Below are 20,306 nucleotides of genomic sequence, written 5' to 3' on the forward strand. Positions count from 1 at the left end.
AAATTAGGAGATGAATCCTTTATGCTGATAGTACTGGATAACAGAACCAAGAAACACCGTATTTTTGTGGTTAAAGAATTTTTTTTTTTTTGTTTCTTAATCTTATTTGTGCTTGAAATAAAGTAATTCTTCCCTGCCATTTACCTGCTAGAGTAAAGCAGGCCTGCTGGACTTCCAAAGCTTTGCTACTAATGCTTTTAACCGTCTCTTCAGATTTGTAGAGCAACATGACATTTTGGAGAACAATGACAAATTAACCCTGACCTTTAGCAGAATAGACCTTACTAGCCTGAAGAATGATGTGCAGATCTTCATACTTCTGCTAGCCATAAAAGCAAGTGATTGTTTTCTAAAGTAAAAATCCTCTTGACATTTTTTCAAATTACAAGAGATTGTATGTCAGCTCTCAGTTACAACAGCGCATCTCTAAGACTTTAAGTTTTCATTCATGCAATTAGGTAATCCGGGATACTTATTTACAAGTTTGTTTTTATCTCCTCAAATATGCAACTGCTTTGTTGTATACACGACATCTAGCAGTCATATAACTGCCAAATGCTTCCTTTAAAAAGTTAGTAATTCCTGTTCACTTCAAGCCAGTTTAGATCAACTGTTCAAGTCCTTATACGCTGCCTCAAGCATTTTACAGGGTTACCGTGTCTCAAAAAAAGCCTACTATTAACAGCAAAGAAAACAACTTATTCTGTTCCATGGTGAAATGATTTCTTTTAAAGTAACTTAAAAAAAGGCAGCACTATTCCTGCCCTGAGAGTTGATAGAAAAACATGGGAGTTCCACACTGCCCCAGAAAACACAGACTTTCCTTTTTATGGAAATAACAAAATCAGTCAGCTTCCTTTACAAGAACTGTTAAAAAGCCAGCTTTGGCACAAGTAACTGGCATTTGATAGCTGCTGTTTTACATCCAACATGAACTGGAAACCAGGTAACCGGGAACAACGAGAATCAGACCTCTTGGCAACAGATGACCAATCGTTTCTTCTCCCAAAGCCAGAGACTTAGGGCCCTGCAAGACAAGCACTTCTAACTTCTATATGGTTAGTTGAAGGTAGTTAACACACTGAGCTTTCAGATTTACCCCTACACCATAAGCCACCAGTCTTACAGCTGGAACTGAAGCTAGCATGTTAAGTGCTGGAAGGTTGTATTTGAGAAGTGACACGGATGGTTAAATAACACGGGAGGCTGCGTTGTGAACTGTATTGATTTTACAGCAGACTCTGTATCTATTTGTCTCTGATACCCCCTTGGCAGAGAAAAAATTGTTGCCAAGGCAGTTGGGTACAGTAATAGTCTAACCCATCATTTCCAGACCTGACAGTGAGCTCAATCATAATATATATGTAGCTCAATCACTGATTTCTTCAGGTAATCTTTCTTCTACTTTTTACCATTCAAGTTTTCCCTTCCTGTATCTATTGAGTATTTTGAGCAACATACCCTACCTTGCTTACACAGCAACTCATCTGATCAGCTCTTTTTAAAAGATGTGATATACTACTTTGCAATACTAGCACTTTCTTACCCAAGTCAATCATTAAATATAAACAACACCCATAAAAGGTCAAGAATTTAATAAGAAAACATTATTTCCATCAGTTTGTCTTTCCAAAGGGTGGGATGAATTATTGAGATTATCCTAAAGGAAGCAGGCTGATGAGTAAGCTTTTCATTCTCCAAATCTTTCCACTAACACTCTATGAAGGGAGGAAAACAAAGTAAGCACCAGAACAGAAAGAGATATGCCCAGTATCAGCAGAGTCATGAATTCTAGCTGGGTATCGCTCCCAGGGTTACCAAACGGTACATTTGCAGTGGGTTATGGATCCAGAATGCCTAGCGAATGACAAGGAAGAGGGCTGAGCCCAAGGGCGATGCCTTGAAGTTACCACTTCAGTGCGTAAGGATAGGTCTGAATTCTCTCAGATACATTCACTCAAATTGCCTTGAAACCTCCCATTCCCTACCTAGTTTGAAATGTCTTTGGACACAAGGACAGCAGAAAGATACAAGCAAAGCTCCTTATAAAAAACTAAAACAACTCATGCACAAAGCAAGAGAAACACTACTACCCTCAAAATGAAAACATGAAATCTGAGGAGGAATAATTAGAAATCTAGAATCACCAAGCTTCTCACAGAGAAAGAATGAAAGAATTAAGCTACTCGGTCAGTAATAACCCTTCAAACACAAGAACAGTCACAAATCTGCTGAACATAGCCTAATTCAAGTAAATGAACAGGCTAATCTAGGAATAAATTCATTTCATAAATGCAAATCATTAGTTTCCAATTCTCTACAGAACATCTGTCAGGATTGAATTTCAACTTACTTGGTCATTAAAAAAGCTACCCAGTATTTGTTTTCAAGGACCTGCAACAGTCAAGTAAGATATGGAAAATATTAAGAAAATAGAAATCTCACAAACACAGGCTGTGTATAAGGAATGGCAAAGCAGAATCAACCAATAATCATTAAAATAATTTAAGTTTCCAAAATTTATAGCTATAAGATGCATGAAAAAAAGCAAAACAAAGTGATTAGTAAGAAGGCAAATCAAAACCAAGAGCTTTGAGTGGCAATTATGGCTGAACTCACTGAATCGAAATCACTGAACATGAGGTGTTTAAAGAAATCATCAGCACCCCTTATCACTACTCATCATGTCAAAACTCCAGATGTCTGATTCAGTTTACAGAACACTGAGAAACAATGCTCACCACATCTTCATAAAACTTGCATTCTCTAGGACAAAACCTTAATAGCAATCACAGCTTCGCTTATCGACACGTCTGCCACCACACAAGCTCTTCTGGTGGACACTACTTCAATATAATATTAGCGAGGTAATTATTTCACTTTTCTACTATATCAAAAGTGTTACAAAGGGACAAAACACATGCAAAAGTACCTTTTGTGTAGTCAACAACAGCCTCCAACGCCGCTATTCGGACATCCACAAAATGCCCATATTCTGCATATGACTTGAAAAGAGCAGGATCGCTTGGGACATGACCATTCTTCTGAAGCACCCGAATAGCTTTTAAGCAGCTAGATGCGGTAAAAAGAAATTTATATTAGGCTTCCAAAATGCCAGCCACAAAGTACACAGTTATCTCCTTCAGAATCAAGTAGTCTTGTCATTTTTCTAGAATTAAATTAACCTAATTAACATGTTACAATTATTTTCATCGTATTAACACGTAGCACTCATTAACTCTGAATTAGGCAGAACACTGAAACAATTCTCTGCTATGCCAAATTCAGTTTGATTGAAGCAGAACTTCACTAATTTACACAGAAAACACAGTTCAGATTAGTGTTGTGTACTCTACAGAAATTGTTACTCTACCTTTTGTGAACCTTTCATGAACAGAACATTTGAGACAAACTCACACTACCAACTTTTGGAAATTAAAAGGAATTTGCCATGTAAGACTAAAGGAGGTAAGCTAAAATCTCAGTAACTACAGAACTATAAACAAAAAAGTAGTGTTAATGTGTCCACTCTTTTTGTACATACAACAATTATTAAATCACACCTGACTGTAATGGTATGTCTGTAGCTGGGAAGAAGCTTCTCCATATTTAGGAAACGTGTAATTTCCTCAAGAATAAGTCGAACATCGGGATTTAAGTTATCCAGTGTTCGGACTTCATTGTTCACACTGACTGCAGGAGTTACAGAGTTGGCCAGGGCATCAATCAGTTCAGCACGGTAGTAGTTGTCTGAAAACTAGATAAAAACAGCATTCAAACACAAGCCATATAACAATACATGTTCTTAATGATGAGTAATTTGAAGCACTGTTACAGGAAAAGATCTTAGAAACTGTATGACAAACTGTAAAAAAGCATAACAGTTGAACATGTTTGTTCTGAATACAGATTTGAGAGTGTTTGAGCAAGCAGATATTCTATCAAGCATTAATCTTCACTTTAAAATAAGAGCATATTAATACATTGGTTTCTAAAAAGAAAAATCGGGTACTGAAAATGTTCGAGATTTGGAAAATAAAAGCCATTATTTCCAAGTGTAAGCTTTAAACTACCTGTCTCTATATTCAGTTGCAAGGTTACCAAGGTTAATGGGTGCTTGGCACCTCTGAAAAAAATCAGAGGTTTTATCTAGATAGCCACTTCAAGAGCTTCTCAGGTGAATTAATGTCTCACTGCTGTTTAGTAAGGAAAATCTTGCTTCTGCGTTTGCTCCTTTTTCCTGGGCACACAGTTTCACCCCTTCCCTTGTGTTAACTGTGGCACTTATTGGTCTTACCAGATTACTGCACAGCATAAAGTGTAGAAATACAACTATAAAAGCAGAAAAAAAGTTCTGGGTTGCATATTAGTTAATTTCATCTAAACAAACCCAAAGAGTGTTAAATCCTGCAGAAGGTATCAAATACATGTTTGCAAATGGCATGTGGAAAAACAAAGTGGGATCTCTCCTTCAGTGGTAGAGAGATGTTAATACAAATCAGTATGTCCTGTGACTACTGGCGTGCGTGTACATTATCTCTTTACCACTTCACCTTCTATCATGCTCTTATTTCAGTACTCTTCAACAAGTGTCTTGTTAGTGTTTCTACACAGTAGAAAATGAGGTTTAAGAGACCTCAGATTTGTTCCACTAAGCTTTGAGTATTTAATTTGTAAGATTATGTTAGGATCCTAGCTGCTGTGGTCTTCTTCTAAAGCTAGGGAAGTGGAATCTTGTATCATCTCAGGATCCTAAAGGTCCTTTAACCATGCTTCAGAGGTGCTCTGTTTGGGAAGGTAACTTCAGATGACACTTCCAACTCAGGCACTTCAGTTTAGTGATGAAACATTACATTCAGTTTCAGCTGTTATTTGACTACATGAAGACCATTCAGTTCTGTAAGCCAGAGCTGTTATTCAGAACCCAGAATCCCATACATCATAAAAACCAAGATTATTTCCTTGCTCTTTCAGACAATCTTCTCAAAGTAGAAACAAGTGCTTAACTTTGCATGCTACATTTATTCAGAAAATGTTAACCTTCACGCACATTCTCTCAAAAAACAGGTCTTTTGAATGAAAAAAAAATATCAAGAAAAGCATGTGCGCAAATGAAGACAGGCAGGTCCTTAGTAAGTCAACAAGCACAGTGCTTCCTCCAAGAGAAACATCCAAGAAATGTCACCACAAATGTCAGCTAGAGAATCTTCTGTAACATTTACTGTTTAGTTTAGTATATCAGCTTTTATCAACTCTACTTGCTAGGTATTTACATTAGTGGCATAATACATCACATAGTTTATTAACTTTAAGACTTTTTTAAACAAAAAAAGATTAAAATAAACACATTCTTTACCTTATTCTTTCTGTTATCATTATACTTGATCAAATCCAAAATAAACATTAAAACCTCCTTAGGACAGAGGTTGTGAACATCTCTCAGAAGGGCCATGGCAACAGGCATAGTCTGTGTAATAAAATTAACATCATTCTTATGTTAATGAAAGGACAGTTATGCCCTAAAAAGAGCTACACCCTTAAAATAAACAATTACTTTTGCAATACCAAATCTCTAAGAAGTTTTATTTAAATGCATTTTGAAAAAGATACAATATGCTGCACAATCTTCAGATCAAAACCAATGCAATTTTTACTCGATAATTAGTTATAGCAGACAGAAAAAGCTGTATATGCAAGAAACGACTCAATTGAAGGCACTATCTAAAAGGTAAGAATTGGAAAATAGTGAAGCAAAGAAAATGATGGTGGAATTCATTCTGAAACTGCCACCTAATTTGGGCGCTTACATGTGAACCTGATGTCTAAGCTTCCATTACCATCAAGAGGTATACACCCAAAAGAGTCAGTGGAGCCTAAAGAATTATTAGCCAGATAGCTATTAACCTCACTAGATGTTTCTTTTAGAATGAGCTAAGCAGTTCTCTAGGCTCAACTCACACAGATTCAGGAATCCTACCCTTGCACTATAAATCTGGGACATGGGATTAAATGTCTTAGGGAGAAATGCAAAAGATTTAGTGGGAAAAGATGAACAATGATAAAAAGAGCAGAAGAACAGAAAAGTCAGTCCAAGAACGAACATGGCGGTAAAAAGGATGATGCAATTTTGGACAGAGAAATAAAATTTAGGTTTTCTCCATAATCAGAAATACGAGATCTGTAACTCAATCATCCAATAATTATAAAGTAAACCTTGAGAGAAAACCACTTGCATTTATTTTAACTGTTATTCACTGTACAACTAACAACTATAGGTCCCAGTAAAAAAAAAAAGTCAAAGCAAGCTGCAGCAACACATGATGTTGACAACTAATGGAAAGGAGAGGGCAAGAAGGATTATGTAGTGCCTTCAACTAAAAGGCCAACCAATTTAAGATAAGGTTTAAGAGATTTTATTTGTAGTACAAAATCAATGCCAGTAATGAAGACGGTTGATGAATTCACCTAAAAATGATTAGCCTTGTTATTGTGCAATAAATTGTATGTAAGAACGAGCTCACGAATATTTACAACTAATCATTATATGTACTCCATTCTCCTGAAGGAATTGCTAATTTAACTTCAGCTACCCAGAAAAAAAATTGCTAGAGTTTTGTTAAGTGTTTTTTGACAAAGATGAAACAAACAGATACCAAATAAGAAAGAACTAGTTATTTGGGGTTTTTAATGACTGGGTAAAATGGGACTGTGCTATTCACATTCTTACAGTTGTCATCTGTAGGAACATTTATGTATTTTGACATTTAATTTAAAAAGTTCAGTGGAAAAATAAATTTTACCTTCTGCAGGAAGTAGCTTTGAAAGTTCATGAAGTTGTTGGTCTTCACAATGTTTGGACAAGTCTTACAGCAAAACATTCGGGTAAAGAGTGACTTCATGGCTGGTGGTCCTGTCCATGTACTTACCATGGAATTTGCAATCTATATAATTAGGAGGAAAGGCAAGTCACATTAACATCACCACTGTAAGTTCGGGTTGGCTGTAAAGAAATGCAAATTTCCCATAATAAAAAAAGAGTAATTGCCAAAAATATACTGCCCTTCAAATACGTACCTATTTTCAACAACGTATTACGTTAGCTAAGTTTCCTCTGCCATCCCCAATACATCCTGTCTACATTAAAGGTAAGTTTTCATAAAATTGTTTCACTTGGAAGATGTCAGCAACTCATTACCTTTCCGTGATAAGCTTCTGTTCTTAATTATTTTCTCTTTTATATTTTAGGCAAATATTCTGTGTTTATTAAGCCAAGTTTTCTGACTCTACAGAAGCCAGCGATGGAAGAGGCTTTTACAATACCAACTTCCCCAATTTACCCTGCCAGTAACCTCAGCCTAGACTTTAACTAGGTCTCAACCACCCTAAGACTAAAAGACCACCCCTAAAGCGAAAGGCAAGTCAGCTATCTCTGAGCTTTAATCTTCACAGAACGAAGGATAGAATATTCCTCAAATAACCTTAATTCACAACAAGACTGCAGAGTGACAAATTTATTGCTATGATCTGTTTTGGTGTAAGGAAGCAAGGTTCTGCAAGGACAAAACTGTCTTTCTGCCTTTCCAGCACCCTAGGGATTCTATATATTTGTTGCATGGAACAATGTAAGCGTGCAGAGAAGAATATCTGAGTCTGAGTGTTTATTAACAACTGGGGCCAACACACCCTAAAATTTTGGATGTTCCAGTGTTACAGACCTTCCACAAACTAAGGAAAATACCATTTTCACACAAATGAAATTGACTGTGATTATCTCCTTCTAAATTAGTTTACCTTATTCCAAAGACTATTACATATGCAGTAAGAGAAAGAAAAGATAAAAGCTACTTAAAGATGGGTAGCAATTCATTTCACCACCTCTTTTATGTAAGATGTGGGCTTTATTATTGAAAGACATTTTCCTTTTAAGTCAGCCTTCAAAGCAAAGTTAAAGGGAGAAAATAGCGCAGTCAGACTAGACTTTTGCAGTAAAAGAAGTCTTCTAACTATACATGCAGGTATAGGTTTTTGTGTAACATACTTAACAAGTTTTCCTACAAACGAAGTTTAATCCTAAAGGCTACTCAAAAACCATGAAGAACTTAGAACTGAAAATGTGAAATTTATGTAGCAGTGTAACAAAATGCACTCCAAAACATTACAAGAGACTACTGCATTTACAAGGTATCCACAATTCATTACAATTGGGGTACAAGTTTTTTTTTTTTAATCATTTTAAATATTTCATTTTGCAACTTCTATAGATGAAGAATGTTATTTTCAAGTTAAATCAAAAGTAGTAAAATCATCATCTTTTCAGTATTTTTTGGTGTTACAATGTGGTCCGACTCGTGTAAATTCCTCTTTAAATACTGACAGAATCCAAGTTTTCTATTTATTCTATTGACAATTTACACAGTCTCAAATATATTTGCAAATTCTCCTTACCATAAGGCAGGAAACCTCTCTTGCATTAATTTTACTTGAAAAGGTATACTCTATTTCTGCATCTATCGATTCGTATCTCATAAAAACTAGCAACTTATTTGACCTAAGATATAACTAAAACGCACAGCTGTAAAACTCCTCATTGTTTTGATTTTTTTTCTGATGGCGAAGGTTTTTTTTTTTGTTTGTTTGTTTTTTAAACCTTACAGAACATCACCGGCACGGCAGTAGACCCAAACCTATAGACTGAAAATCAGCCTGGCTGCTCCCAGGACTTAGTATCATAACATTATTATTTTCTCATTTCTCTGTAGGGTCATTTGCCATGAACTTCTCAGTGGTCTGTGTGTGTATTTGCACATGCACACGGGCATCTATTCATTAATGAGGATTTAATATTTTACATGAATACTTGACTGAAGTGCTGTTTTACAAGTCATACATTAGAAAATGCAATTTTAAAACTGAATTTATTACACTATCACTTTTTCTGTATCCATGTAAGTACACCAAGAACGTTTCACCTAAATAACCACTATCCAGCCAGAAGGTGCAAATTAACACAAAATAACCCTCCCACTAACAAAACATGGAGGACTTGACTTTTTCCAATAAAGTCTACAAATCTTGAATATTTACAAGCTGTGAAAATTAAACAAAGTTAATAGGAAGTGATTCTTACTAACAGCCTGATGTTGGAACCATTAATAGAATATATTACACTTTTCTCCTAGGTAGCATGGGTAAACATATCTACAACCACGTCCTTCCATACCCCTTCACCTTGATTTAATAACACAAACACACTTTTCACATAGATTTGTAATTATTTTCTGAGTCAACCATCTTATCTCTAGATCTCAGATTTTTTTAAATACAATTTCATACAAATACAACCAAAAAAAAACTAGTTATGGTTATCTACAACCCAACTACCTGTGAATTCAAAGAACAAAAAAAATACATTTCAACATTGTTAACAACTGCTCTTTTAACATTCACCTGTGGAAGCCACCTTTACTTTTAACTATTCCAAATAAATTCATTATGAAATACACATATTTTAAGTCAGGTAGCGGCAGTATTGCTCCTAGCACATACTCTGGCAGCATTGTATCAGTGTTTCGTAATATTACAATACACCATCACAAGCATTTCTTGTATTTTGATTTTCAAAATATGCCCAAAGGGTGTATTTCTGTACAGGCACTGAATTACTCTTAACAGGTAGCCAGCAGAGATGAAGCTATATACCAATAATTCAACTTCTACAAACTGCCAGTAACATGCCTTTATGTAAAGTATGTCAGTAACATGCCTTCTCAAAATTTCTTACTCTTTTGTGTTTCCATCCAGTTGTTTTATCAGGATCTCTATGTTTAATTCTTAATGTTAACTTTGTGTCTAAACAAAAAATACCTTCTCTTTTAATGGCAATGACCTGGCTTTTGAATATTTAATTAGAGACCAACACTATTTACTTTGTGCCCCTATTCAACTTGAAACAATATACAGCAGTAATCTGAATTCACATTAGACAGATAGATGAATTTTGAAACTTCAAATTTCTCAGAGAAGCCAAGGAACTTCCCAGTAAAATAAAAAAAATGAATTTTGGCTCTGAAAAAAATGAACAAAAGTCTTTTATTTCTGCCACTTAATGAAATCTGGAAAAATCCCTTGTGGTTTTCATGTCTGACATCTCAATTTTGACAATTATGAAAGCCTTCTGCAGTCTCCATTTACAGACTAAAATAATACAGCTTTCCTTTCAAATCAGTCAAGTTAAAAATACTTGGCAAACCCTTTTAAGAGGCTAAATATCAAGCCAATTTAAGAACTGTGGTGAGTTTTGACACATTTTCAAATGTTCACAATGTCTAGCACATTTCTTTCCTTATTCCCATCCACACAACCTCACCTTTGCAAGGCAGAAGCAGGCCAGCATTCTCACTCGGTAGAAGCACTGTTCCTGTTCTAGTATATCAGTGAGTGCAAGCCGTGATGCTGGCGTGGGGAACTTTTCCAATGCCAGAATGGCTTCTTCTTGTGCAACCACATCTCGCTCATATCGAAGCTGATACTGCCACATGAAATCAGACTGTTCAAATTCTACCTTCCTCAGTACTGACATATCAGGGTCTATTCTTATCCAGAGCAAAGGGGAATCAGCACTAAGACAGACATGAGAAACATTAATAGTTTACAGCATTTCAAGACTCTAGAAATCAAAAAGATGTTCTGACTTGTTATGAGTTATGTTTGAAGTATTTAGAGTCCAAGAACCATACATGAATTTAAGTTAGAAGGGACTTTTGAAAGTCATCTGATCCAGGCTCCTGCTCCTAGGATGGCAACTCTACAACCTTTCAGGGCAATCTGCCCAAGACACTTAAATGTCAGTGAAAGCAGTAGTTTCACTGTTTTTACACAACAGATGTGAGTTCATGGTAAACTACTGTATAATCTCAGTACACTCAAAATCTTCTTCCTCAGGTACCATAACTGTCATGGCTGAGAAGCATACTTTATGACCTTCTACACTTGCAGTCTACCAGAAAAAAAAAAATCAAAGAGAATCCCATGGTAACCACTAAAGCTTTATGTACTGGCTTTCATCAATAGACATGAAAATACTTTACAAACACAAACATGCTATTGTGTTGAAAGCTGACATGGGTAACCATGCAATTGCACAGAACTGTCAGGACAAACAATCATAAAAGCAAAAGTATCATCATGCAGGATTAAAGTTTTAGTCCCGAAGATGAAAATACTCAATTGTATTCTACACAAGGAAGTGTTTTATACTTAGTATTCAGACAGCACCATTATGGCACGAGTCATTTGTGGGAACAGCAAGCACAAATAGGAGCTAGATGCTCAATGCTCCTAAAAACAATCTAAAAATCATTTATTCATGTCTGTTAATACAGAAATTATAACAGTGATTTGCTCAATGACTATATCCCCTCTATAAAATTATTTCTGGGCATTTTTAGATAAGGTTTAATTTACTAGTTATCTCCAACGCTTTAAAGCAAACTATCCTTCTACAATGAGACACCACTTAGTTTTCAAGAAAAGATCACTTACTTTCATCAGCAAGCAAAGTACCAACACCTATGAACACCTTTCTGAGAGCAACACCAGCTCCAGCTCAAGGAGGGTAAAATGAGTATTTACTCTGAGCAAGAGGTTGCTTCCATAGAGCTTAACACCCTAATATATTCTTTTCAGTATGAAGTATTTCAACGTTCATTTGTAATCTAAAAGAATTATTTTTAAATTAAAGAACTTCTTTTAAATTTCAAGAACTTCTTTATCTTAGTGCTAAGTTAAATGGTCTTCATCGAGGTCCAACAAAAAATGCTGACTTTTGTCTTGAAATCTGCCAGTCATATAATGAAGTCCAAATCTACTGTCAAATTCTTAAAACAAGAAACATGCTTCAAATAAAGGTAATATGGCTCAGTGTCACACCGAGAAACTGCAGCCAACTTACTCCATAGCAGAAAGGTCCATGTCCACCTCTTCTCCATTCATCAGTGGAATCTTTTTTTTCTTATTTCTGTTAAAAAAAAAAGAGAAAAAAAGAAAATAAAGGTAAGTATTTCAAAAATCATCCTACTAGCTAAGGTATGCTTAAAAATGAAGATAAAGTTTGCTAAAGTAATTTACCAAACCAAAAACCAATGCTCACTCAGGAAAAAAAAAATTTAAAAAATCAAAGTTGAGCTGTGCTTAGTTTTATTCAGAAAAGAAACCACTGGGGACTCTAACAGAAAACAAAAACTATGTACATGCTTCAATTCATATACCCTCACTTGAGATTCTTTTCTTGCCTTTCTTTAGTCTTCCCCCTTGGTGAGAAAACTCATTCAAAGCCTTTATGAAAAATCTGATGAAGCTGGAGCCTTCATTCAACTTGTTCTCCTATTCAAACAAACTTCTCTATAAAACTTTATACAAAATTTAAGATCTTTATTCAGAGCTGCATATAAAATGTAAGGTTTCTTGCCGTTCACAAACCGTAGTAAATTCTATTTTCTCCCCTTACATCACAGGTAAATCTTATTCAATAAGATCAACAAGATGTAGTTATAAAATTTTAAAAGCATGTATTTATTATCAATGCCCTATGCATTTTCAGGTATCCACAGTAAAAAATGCTTGCAGTTTATATATTTTTAAGTCTTACCTTCTGCTTTTAGAATGGCAAGGTATATCATGCTTAAGACTATTTTCTTCAATCTGCAATGTATGGTTAAATGATCCATCAAGTTCTTGCACTGTCACTTTAAGAGGACCCTTAAAGTTCAAAAGATTGTTATTAGCATTAAAAATAATGCTCGTTAATGCTCACATCACACTTATATGCGTAGGTAAAATATGGAAAATTGGCCTTACCACATATTTCTGAGTCCCAGGAGATGTGTAGTCTTGTTTTATTTCCAATTCCAAGACATTCCGTTTTCTATTAAATGCAAAGCTGCCGTAAAATTTGACCACTCCACTCTGATCTCTACAAAGCAGTATAGGAATTCTGCGGCACAATGCAGCAACTATAAACAAACATAACTCTCAAGGTTTTCACTCACTTTTTACACTTGCTTTATGCTTTTTTTAACTCTAAAATCTCCTATCCCAAGAAAATCAGGAAATGAAAACATGTTCCTTCGTAAGAATTTCCATTTTTTTTCTTTAAACAGTACTTTAATGTACATTCATGTACAAAGGAAAAAAAAAAGGAAGTACAGTGAAAATTATCTAGGTAGAAAGAATTCATCATGAAAAACTACACTGGACCCTACCACATTCTAATGTCCCTGACATGCTCTCAGAGAAAGTTACTGAGTAGATCTTTAGTAAATTCCATATGACTTGTTTTAATACACACTTCAGGTAAACCAAATTAAGAGGAAAACATAGCGACCTTCTGTTTTCTACCTGTGCTGCACTTAATTATTTTATTGCGGATTTTCAAAAATGAGTCATTGCACGTGTTGTTCAGATGTATACAGAATAGTTCACATATATATGAAACGACACTATGTGACCAATAAAAAATAATTATCTCACTCCAAATTTTATCACAGGCAATAACTTCAGGTAAACTGTTCTGTGAATAGCTTCAGCATTCATTATTATTTTGACATCCATTACTACAGTTTATTTATAATAAAACTACAACACTAGGAAAACGTATTTTAGGCTAGGGCATGCTCCCAATAAGTGTCTGATGACATATGGCAAAAGCAAGAAAAGAAAACCTGTTCTTTAATGTCCTGACATTTAAGGAGAGAGCTGCCAGTTTCAAGCAGGCTTCCTGTCACACAAAACTCCTCTCCCCAAATACATGCATTTGGCTAAATAGATACCTCAGACAGACTGGCTCTGTTCATGGTGGTTGCCTTCATAAAGGTCTGTGACATTGCCATCGGGTAAAACTTAGTCCTGTACTGTTTTAACCTGCAGTCACTAATTAAAACTACCAATTAAACCTGTTAAATGAAGCAAATTTAAATTTACCCTCACATCAATCCAAAACAAGAAACCCTATTTCTTGATTAATATCACTGAAATTTGAAGCATCAACACTCAAATTTTTATTTGAGCTAGACCTGAAGGTCTAACACTAACACAAGCTACCAAGCTGTTAAATACTAGTTTATTTTAAACCATCAATCCGTGCTTTAGGTTACACATTCCATGGTGATTTACTGGAAATCACATCTAAAAATGCACCAGACTATAGCATTTTCCATGTCAGACTTCAGCATATTTCTATGGGCAGTGTCCTCTGGAATTCCTTTAGTGTAATTTGGCCTTGAATTCCACCAGAGTTTTTGTGCTTCCTGCAAAATAAAACTTAAAATCGCAGCAATTCCTTCTGGTAAAGAACACCCAAAAGAGCTAGCATACTCTAAATGACTATAAAAGGACTATGAACCTGTGACTCACATCTATTTCTAATTCAAAGAATAATGTACTTAAATGTTTAAAGCAAAGACATGAAGTATCTTTCTTCACATTCCTTTAGTAGTGCCAATTAAAAAACAAATTCATTCTCCATATTAACAATCCAAACCAAGAATAAAAAGGATACACCCACTGCTTTATTAAAGGTTGGATGTCTTTGCCAGAGACATTTGAGATAGATTTCAAAAACCCAGATGTGGAAACCAACATCTGACTCCACATGTGTGACTGGAACTTCTGAGATGAAGCAGTGCTGGCCAGACTCAACAACTTGTTGAAAACCTAAAATGATAAAAAGTTATTACTTTCATTAAGCACTTCAACATACAAAAGAAGCCTTTCTTTCCTGATTAGTTGCAATTGAACTCTAACTAAAGGCCAATAAACTCATTCCTTGATGACTGACTTCAAAAAAAGTCTTTCAAAATAAAAATATTTCAGAAAATTATTTGCTTGTCCATATCAGAAATTGTGATTTGCAGACATGAATGCGTCTTTACTTGAGGTAAACTACGAATTATGCTGAGAAAGGAAGTGAACCCCCAGCTTCATAACATGAAGTGTGTTTTAACAAAAATAAACTAAAAATGTCATCTTTGCTCATAATGGCTGCAGGTAGAACTTAGGCAGCTTTTTCACAAATAGAGATGAACATAAAGCGTACCAAAACATTTTTTGTAGCCATTTTCCAGTTCTATGCATCTCTAATGAACTACGCTTCAAAAACCAAGCAATTTATGAAGTTAGTCACTGAAAGTGCATGTGGCCTTTATTTACCAAATTATAAAACGCAGAGGTTAGCAAAGTACTTTAAAATCACTTCTTTTTACCTGAGCTTTTTCAAATAACCAGCTTTTTAGGAGTTACAAGTATACCCTTTCTTTTCTTTTCTAACTTAAGCCAACACTTCGCATACTTCCTTACCATAGTCTTACACAAAATCCCTTATAAGTCCATAAGCTTTAAAATTAACTATAGTAAAACAGATCACTAAATAAATCCACTTTTTAGAAACAGAAGTCATGAGGTTCTCTGTTTACCTTTCTAGCTATCCCTTTAAAAAAATGCAAAGAATAATTAAAATTTATTTAATGGAAGCTTTAAATCTGCTGTATTTTCAACCTGACAGCAGCTGCTTGTAAGTTTTAGCACATCCACATACATGTTATCTTTAAAAACCAGGAATCTGATGCTGAAAGGAAGAAGTATCACCTAGTTTCTAGTTTGGTGTTTCTTTATAGCACCCTATCTTTTTAAGGCATGTCACAAAACATTTAAAAAAACTACAATTCTGCAGAAGTTTAATATTTCAAAATAAAATGACAATCTCCAATTCAACTGTTTCTTCTAATATAAAGATCTATGCTCCCTCTAGCACTGAAAATGTCATGCAGTGGAAAGAACAGAAGCCAGATTCTCTTTACTTTCATTATTAATATCTGACTACATTAGCTCATGGTGACACTAGTTATGGCAGCAAAACTACTAGTAAAACAGGTTCTCAGTGTTGATAACCAGTCATTTACTCAAAGCAATGAAACAGCCTAATATTACAAAGAATAAGGCGTATATAAAAACATTACTAGTTATGTTTAACAATAACAGCTAACCTTATCCTAACGCAATGATCAACATTTTATGTTTGTTCCACGATGTTTAAACTACTACTTAAAACATAAATGGAATCCTATGAAAAGCTCATTTGCTCTTTCTTAACTCCATTTTATGACTAGAAATTGCAAATTTCTATTTGCAAATAATATAAAGCTGTCTATATGCCACATAAACATTTAATTACCTACCTGTAACATGAACTCCATGCTGATCCTGTTCTCAATCAGTCTCATAACAAGATGTGCTTTACACTGGAACATTGTATAATACTCCCAGGACAGTGTATGAGGGTGTTTGATAGAAAAGTGTAAGTGTGATGCAGGGCTGAAAAATAAAAATAAAAAAAAAAATTGTTTTGCATTTTATGGAATGAAAACCAAAATATAACTTAACAACTAAGATTATAGGCACACCAGCATTAGGACCTCTTCTACTGCTTTAAAGATGTAAATTATGACATTTCAAATGACCACGCACAAAGGTTACTGGGGTGCACATAGCTGGAATACGGCAAGTACTGTATAGAGAATAATGACAGTAATACGTCTGCACAGTAACTTCTCGAAAAGACTGGTAGCAGTGAAAAAAAGAGAAGGGAATCTATGACTCGAGTTTGGAAATTACTCAAATTGCATGCTCCCTGCTCCACTTCCACTTTTAAGTGCTTGTACATAGTTAATATTTTACATTTAAGCAAATAACTTTTGCAATTAAAGAAAGTAGGAGTTTTAAGATTAAAAAAAGACCTTCACGATCAATTCCCCTGAGTCATCACATTTAATTTTAGTTAGCAAATTTATGCTTTCAATAGTTTGGCAAATAGATGCCTTCTAAATTAGCTATCACATCAAGGCAGACTATGCAGAGCATCATGCTACCAATGCCACACTATTTCCATAACTTCCTGTGGCACTCCTTCACACATACCCTTTGTGTCTATAAGCAAAACATTTAAAACAGTCTAATTTCATTCCACATCAGAAGACAGACACAGACAACCTGAAATTTTTTTCAAACAGGACTAATTTCTGGATACCTTTAGTGGCTGTACAGCAGTAAAGCACCATATGACCTAATTTTGATGCACTATAAAATTAAAGTTTCACACTTCAGAACATGAACTTTCCAAACTTCAGCCCAGTTTCAAAATAGAAAAGGAACTTTAATACTGCTTCTCCCTAGAAAAATAAGACCTTTTTGCCCTTTTTCAATTATTTGAGAAGATAATTCTGAGTTTATTTTAGTGATGAACCAGGGCTGTGGAAACTGTATTGTGTTGTGCTTTGTTTTTTTCTTTTAGTTCTTCTTTTCTTCTTCACACTTGATTATTTTTTTTCCCATGAACTAATAACAAATACCTTAAAAAAAAAAAAAGGGCCCACACCATGTCAGGCCAACTTCTTAAGAAACAGAAATCCAGACTCATTTTATTAGGGTTGGTGTAGAATGACAAATTAGCCACTGTGCCATAGCAAACACCAACCACATAAAACTCCAGGGTTCAAAATAGGATTTTCCTGGGATTCTCAGTTATAGATAACCTAACTGAACCATTTCAAGATGGATGAGGCAAGAGATTTGTCCAAAGACTTTAGAAGACACTGCAAGACAGAATGAAATAATTCCTGAATTGTGACTATCAAAGACAAGAGGTATAATCCTGATCTTTTATGCCAGCTGTCTCAGAAAGAGATGTATCTTCCAGAAAGTTCACAGACCTATTAAAAAATATTTTTGACTAGCCTTTCCATGCACTTGGAAGGCGTATGGCATTAGGAAGCTTTCTAAACAACAAAAAAGACCAGTACCTGGTTTCTTGTCTGCAATTCTTAAGATTTCAGAAGACAGCAAGGACCAAGATAGCCATAACACCTCAGCATTCTTTTCTTATTCTTTTATTTACTGGGAGATTCCCTTAACTTTACTCATGAACATCTCTATAAACATCTTATGATACAAAAAGAAAAGATTTTCTAAATTTAAGCAATATCCTTTTCAGGTATACTGACTATATGGATAAGAACATACTTAACTTTACTACTTGCTGTTTCTTGTTGGTTAGCAATTACTGAAGTCTCCCTTATCAAAACTGTCCTGTTATTTTGGACACTTCTGTATTCTAGGGTAAGGAAGGGTTAGCAGCCATGAAACTGAAATGCAAGAATGGAACTGAGGTTGTGGCTCAGACATTATATAATAATTTGGTCTCAGTATAAAACTATTTATCCAGCTTCAAATTATACACTTGATTGACTTTGGTAAAATTCTTTTCTTAAAAATTATAACCAAGCCAGGAGCCACATTCTTGGCCTTCTTAAATTCACTAAGCGTTGATTGATTTCGGCACTGGTTACATTATTTAACTGCAAATCAAACGAGACCAGGTTGATTGCATTTGAGAGCTGCGTTTTGTAGTTCATTCAGTTTTAATACATTTCTTCCCATTGTATTTTTCTTTAACTGTTAGACTTTTAAAGCTGTTACTGGATTGGCAAGAAATAAGAATTCAAATTAGCAATATGGGCCTAGGACCTTTGTCAAAGTGAAAAGTGAGCTAGTAGCTCTTCCATGGAAATTTATAACCCTCATGCTCTTGAGCACAATCCAGCCATTCAGTGCAAACCTGTCAATCTGCTTCTTCCACTTGAAATACATCTACATACACTTCTTGAGGCTTCTAATTTTTTTACAGCAGGGTGGTACCACCGCAATCAAAGACTGAAGAAAACCAAAAATGCAAGAACACAAAATGAAGAGGTAACAAGCACAACACTTCACTTTGAAGCTTCAACCCATTCAGCAGTTAACCTGCAATTTCCGTTCCTTCATTTTCCCAGGCTCCGGGATTTTTTCCTCAAAAAATCAAACTCTAGAGAGCAGCGTTTGTATTGCAGTACATATATAAACAAAGAATTTGTGATAGCTGTTCTGTACACAAATTAATTCATCTGAAAAGTTACTTTTTTTCCAATGATTTCTTTCCGTATTTTAATTCAGGTGAAAATTAGATTATTATCCAACCTAATTTTTCTTCATATTATTACGAATTGGGACTACTTTAATGCAAATATGCTTGGCAGGAAACCTTATCATAACAACCAGAACGAAGAAATGCAAAATATATGTTAAAGAAAAATGCTCTAAACATCACCATTATGAAAATATCCTCCCAGAATACGAACCATTCCCCAGAGTCAGGAACACATATTTAATTTATGTACAAGGAAACTTTGCAATCTATAAGAAACAGCAAGTAGTAATTTATATTTAAGTGATGTTACGATTATCAAGCCATAATAGAGAGAAGCAGCAAAATACACATGGGAAGACAATGTCTAATGATACATCACACAGAGGAAACATACATTTAAGGGGATTAAACAGGAATTGGTCCATTATTTGGCTCCAGTTCTAGTTTAAATACAATTAAATATTAAAATTAACACTTACAAAGTAACTTTTCTTATAGTGCATTTATATTAATGTAGCCGTTTTCCCTAGTTTATTCTGATCCTATTAGTCTAGATTTAGTTTCTCTGTGAGGGAATATGCTGCCAAATTGTAACGCTGCCAATTAAAAAGACTGCCAAGACCTAACTCATTACCCCACATTTTCCTTAAGAAAAAGAAGGAAAAAAGGGACATCATGACCAATGTGATACCTAAAATTGATGCTATTAGCTGTGACTTGCTTTTCAGAGGTATATGCAACAAGACCACCTAGGTACTTGTCTGCTTCACGGCTTGAAAAAGGACAGTGAACTAAATCAAAATCCATCACGAGCAGTTGTTGAGGATTCACCTGGCTGGGAAACTGGCCAACGTCTCCTATTCCTGATTTGAAAAAACATTTTCTTCTTTTTTCTCCCTCCTAAACCAGATCATTACTCGTATTTAAGTGGGTTATCTGTATACTTGGTTCAATCTTAAATGCAGAGTTTTCATTTTGAATTGAAAAAAAAACACAACAGGATTTGTACTCAAAAGTAAGAGAACCACTGCTGCAGACAATTTAGGTCAGATTTTCATAACAGGGGGCTTCTGCTGCAGTAAGAACTTGAGCTGATAGATTCTCCCACTCCATCTGCACTTTCTCAACCTGTTTTGCACGTGCTGCTCATGGGTTTCCAAAGAGCACCTGTTTGTAAGGCTGTGTCACAACTAGATTAATTTATCCAAGATAAGGAAAACACGACAAAAATGTGTCACTGACACCTGGACCAACTTACTGATCTGGCTTCTGGTAGTGCTTTCCAATCTCCAAA

General features: G+C 35.0%; 1 protein-coding gene across 1 annotated transcript in view; it reads right to left on the reverse strand.

Moving 5' to 3' along the window:
* TAF2 (TATA-box binding protein associated factor 2) overlaps positions 1 to 20,306 on the reverse strand; it is a 56,279-nt gene that overhangs the window by 19,544 nt on the left and 16,429 nt on the right. Inside the window, 10 exon segments of the mRNA XM_080581292.1 lie at positions 2,933 to 3,072; positions 3,564 to 3,757; positions 5,357 to 5,467; positions 6,801 to 6,941; positions 10,367 to 10,619; positions 11,951 to 12,016; positions 12,647 to 12,756; positions 12,856 to 12,970; positions 14,555 to 14,709; positions 16,230 to 16,365. Of these exon segments, the coding sequence (XP_080437418.1) occupies positions 2,933 to 3,072; positions 3,564 to 3,757; positions 5,357 to 5,467; positions 6,801 to 6,941; positions 10,367 to 10,619; positions 11,951 to 12,016; positions 12,647 to 12,756; positions 12,856 to 12,970; positions 14,555 to 14,709; positions 16,230 to 16,365 (1,421 nt within the window).

The sequence above is a fragment of the Anser brachyrhynchus genome, assembly GCF_964034855.1.
Source record: "Anser brachyrhynchus genome assembly, chromosome: 2".
NCBI lineage: Eukaryota > Metazoa > Chordata > Aves > Anseriformes > Anatidae > Anser > Anser brachyrhynchus.